The sequence below is a fragment of the Trachymyrmex septentrionalis genome, unplaced genomic scaffold (assembly GCF_001594115.1).
Source record: "Trachymyrmex septentrionalis isolate Tsep2-gDNA-1 unplaced genomic scaffold, Tsep1.0 scaffold19, whole genome shotgun sequence".
Lineage (NCBI taxonomy): Eukaryota > Metazoa > Arthropoda > Insecta > Hymenoptera > Formicidae > Trachymyrmex > Trachymyrmex septentrionalis.
Genome location: NW_017305071.1, coordinates 854,022 through 857,687, shown reverse-complemented (window position 1 = coordinate 857,687; position 3,666 = coordinate 854,022). Strand labels below are relative to the sequence as shown.

Sequence of the window (3,666 nt, the reverse complement as noted above, 5' to 3'; positions counted from 1 at the left end):
TGTGTGTATATATGCATGTAAATATATAAATAAACGCGGGAACAAAGAAGTTTACGGAAACACAAAGAATGACGACAATAATTTATTTGTTGCCAGGGATAATAATTACGCTCTACAGACAAATGATAATCGTTGACACGTCCGAACAATAAGTACGGAACCGTTTGAAAGAGAGGCAGAGAGACCAGGGGAGCACCGGGCACGCAGAATCATCGCGAGATCATTGTTCTTGTCGTCTCGTGATTCACACGATCGAAATCTTTTATATATAATATCACTCGCGCACTCAATATACATCGATAGTAATAACAAAATAAAAAAATTATTAAGGCACAGCAAGAGACAGAACGAGACGTGCGCGCGTGATTCTGCGTGCTTCGGAGCCGTAATTAAAATATAATAACAATAATAATAATAATAATAATAATAATAATAATACAATTAAAATAATAATAATAACGATAATGATAATAATAATAATAATATCGATGCGCTCGTAACACATAATAAACGATATGCGCGCGTTTTACATAAGTAAATACCTAATTAATACAAATATGTGTATACACCTGTACAGGTTCTACAGGTGTTAACGTAAAAGTGGACAGCTTTACAGTAAACATACATGAACGCAAATAACTACTGACAATGGTGAGCGAGGAGACAGGAGGGGAAATAAAATGGTTAAATTAATATAAAATTAATATTTCCATACAGTGATGAATGCGGGAGCGCCTTTTTTAATTGTTCCTTCATCAGCGAACAGAAAGGGGAGCGGAGGGTCGTCGGCACACACAGGTCGTATCGTAAACAAAGTAAGAAAGTGTAACTACAAAATTCTTCGCGACGAGCTCTCTTGCACGAGCGACGACAAGAATGAGAAGGAGAGAGAAAGAGAGAGTGAGTGAGAGACGAGAGAACGCGCGTGGAATGGAGAATTTTTTATTTTAGAGCCTTTCGCTACAAATGTGCGAAAAGGTTTTTTTTCACGAAAAGCGCGACTCGAGTATGCACTCCCAGTTTTCCCGAGAGAAATAATTGCCTCTCGGGCAAGTAAGCTGCAATCAGATAAATCGCGACGTCGCTAAATATTAACGCAACGAATTCGTCTCGTTTCATCATCATCTCGAGTCTCGCCATTCGATCAAGCCTGATGATATCCACTCGAGGGCATCGCTCTCGAGAATAGAAAATTCTCGATGGTAAAAGCTTTCGACGAACGAAGTCTGATGATTATTCGCAGCTTCGAAGGTTTTACTATCGAGAGATTCATTCCCGAGGTCCGACGAGAGAGAGAGCTCTCGAGTGGATGAGTACAGCTTTATCGTTTTGTAGTCGCAGTGATAAACCTTCGAGAGCGAGAAAAGAAAAGTATATATGTTGACTCGAGTCGGCTTTGTAAATTAATTATTGGCTGAGTCCTGAAAGCTCGATTAAGCCTCGCGCAACCTGCTTTCGGCTCGCCCTGCAGCGCGCAACGAAAGCTGACGAAAACGAGGACGGAATGAAGGGAGATAACGATTATCGATATGTGGGCGTAAGTTCTAATCACCGTCGTGATGACGGATAAAAAGCTCGCGGTCCCGGAGAGAATTATGAGAGTGCCTCTAGCATGTTATACCTACTACGTCGACGAGATAAAAGCACACGACGAACGAACATTACTTTTATCGTCGTAATATTTATTACACACGTAGGACGATTCGGAAAAAAAAAGAACGGGAAAGTAATTAACATCGATATGTACATTACATTAATTAAATATCTATACCGTTTTTCTTGTTTTCTCTCTAAAACTAATTACGTCATTTCATACGAGTCTTTCGATTGAATTTCTAATCCGCAGGAAAAATCTCCTCAAGAGATCGTCTTCGTCAGTCTTTCGGCGCGCTCGGCGATGGGCGGGGAGAGTACCCGAAAGTGGCCGGAGTGGCAAAAGTTTTCGCGCGTCCGCTAGGCGAGCAGCAACTCACCGCGGTGATGATGTTGCTGTTGCTGCTGGCGATGCTGGTGACGCTGATGATGATGATGATGATGATGATAGTTAGAGAAGGACGTGGGCGACGGGCCGGCCGAGGATGCCTGAAGATGCTGATGGCGCACGTCGTCCCGGCTGGGTGTCAGGTCCAGGTAGAGACCGGACGCGGCCGAGTCCTGGCAGCTGCAGGACTCGGTGCCGGCCGCGTTGCAGCAGTCGCCGGCCTCCTGGTCGGTCGCCAGGCTCATAGGCGTCTCCGGCGAGTCCACGGGCCGCGTGCCGACGAACGAGCTCTCCATCCAGCACAGCCTCACGCTCCCTTCGAGGTGCCGACACAAATGCGAGAGCGATTAGGCCCGGGTCATAAGTGGAAGCCCTTCGCGCGTCGGCGTCGGAAATTATTCTAATCGAGGACTTTTATAGGACCCCTCCCAGTCCTATTTATGAGATTTCCAAAACGTGGCTCAAAAGGATTTGTAAATTTTATAGATCATTTATAGAATTTAAATCCGAGATTTCTAGGAGAATCATAGAGGACCGAAGAGCTTGTTCTTAAAATAGTTTTTATCGCGATAAACTGTTGCTTCGTACATTTCATTCTTTTTTTTTTTTTTCTTTTTCTTTTTCGCGATTACAGATATTATAAATGCGTTAGTTTAACTACAAATTTTAATCCTTAAGGGATAAACGTTGAATAAGTAACTGCCACGTTCTTGAACGCGCGAAGCGTACACGGAAGAAGCTATTCGTGCACATACGTGTTATGTAATACCAAGGGGATTTATAATCTCTTTCGTTATAAGGCTCTCCTGACGATTAGGACCCGACGATGCGGGCAACTATCTTTATTGATCCTATAAACGTCTTAAGTAGTGGAAGCATATGGGTATTGAGAGACGAATAACAAAGGAAATTAAAAATAATATCAAATAAATTGGAGAATGCAACAGCGTAATCATACGTGATTCTGTATGCGTGAACTCTATTGCCTTTACAATTTTTTATAAGAACGTATCATAAATCTATCTTGAAGAGTAGCGTTAGTGAAGCTAGTCATCAACGTTTTGTTAGTGAATAGTTAGTTATATGAGAAATATTTAAGTAAGCAGCGAGTTAATCAATATCTGTTATTGACATCATATACAATATGTTAGTGTAAGCGTTAAGTTTCGATGCACGTCACAGCAGCGTCTGAAAGATATCGATCGAATCGATCAAAGTTTTAGTGAGTTTTACGAAGTTTGCGATTTCGACTTCACGCGAAGCTTTTTCATTCTAGTCCTCTAATCTTTTCCAATTTACACCTTCGATATTGCACCTCGCAGACAACTCATTTGCGAGTTCGTTCGCGTCGAGAAAATGAAAGGAGGGGGAGAAGAGGTGTTTGAATTTCAGGGTAATCTATTTCCGTGACGACGGTCGTGAGACACACTATCGAAATAGCAGCGACTCGTCTCGACGACACGCTCTCGAGTCGCGACGCAGCGTTGAGATTGTCCGAGAAGGTCACGATCTGGCGTTGACTGCAAGACGCAGCACTAGATTTCAAAATCACAAGAGACACATTGTCGATCGCGTTATTTTGTAACGTCGTAAATTGACAGGCGTACACATCCTAAGTGGAGTGCTTTTTGATAAACGAGTATCAAACGCTGTTCACGTTTCTATTACCTCTTACTGTCTAAAAC

The 3,666-nt window shown here is 42.5% G+C and overlaps 1 protein-coding gene across 3 annotated transcripts in view; it reads right to left on the bottom strand.

The window, feature by feature from the left end:
* Positions 1–3,666, bottom strand: part of LOC108746902 (uncharacterized protein C9orf172) — a 27,591-nt gene that overhangs the window by 7,560 nt on the left and 16,365 nt on the right. For 2 of the 3 annotated variants that reach the window (XM_018483989.1, XM_018483990.1), the window contains exon 5: positions 1,974–2,297. The exons of the other annotated variant lie outside the window; for it this stretch is intronic. In XM_018483989.1, coding sequence (XP_018339491.1) covers positions 1,974–2,297 — 324 coding nt within the window. The remainder of the gene's footprint in view (positions 1–1,973; positions 2,298–3,666) is intronic. 3 annotated transcript variants of the gene reach the window in all.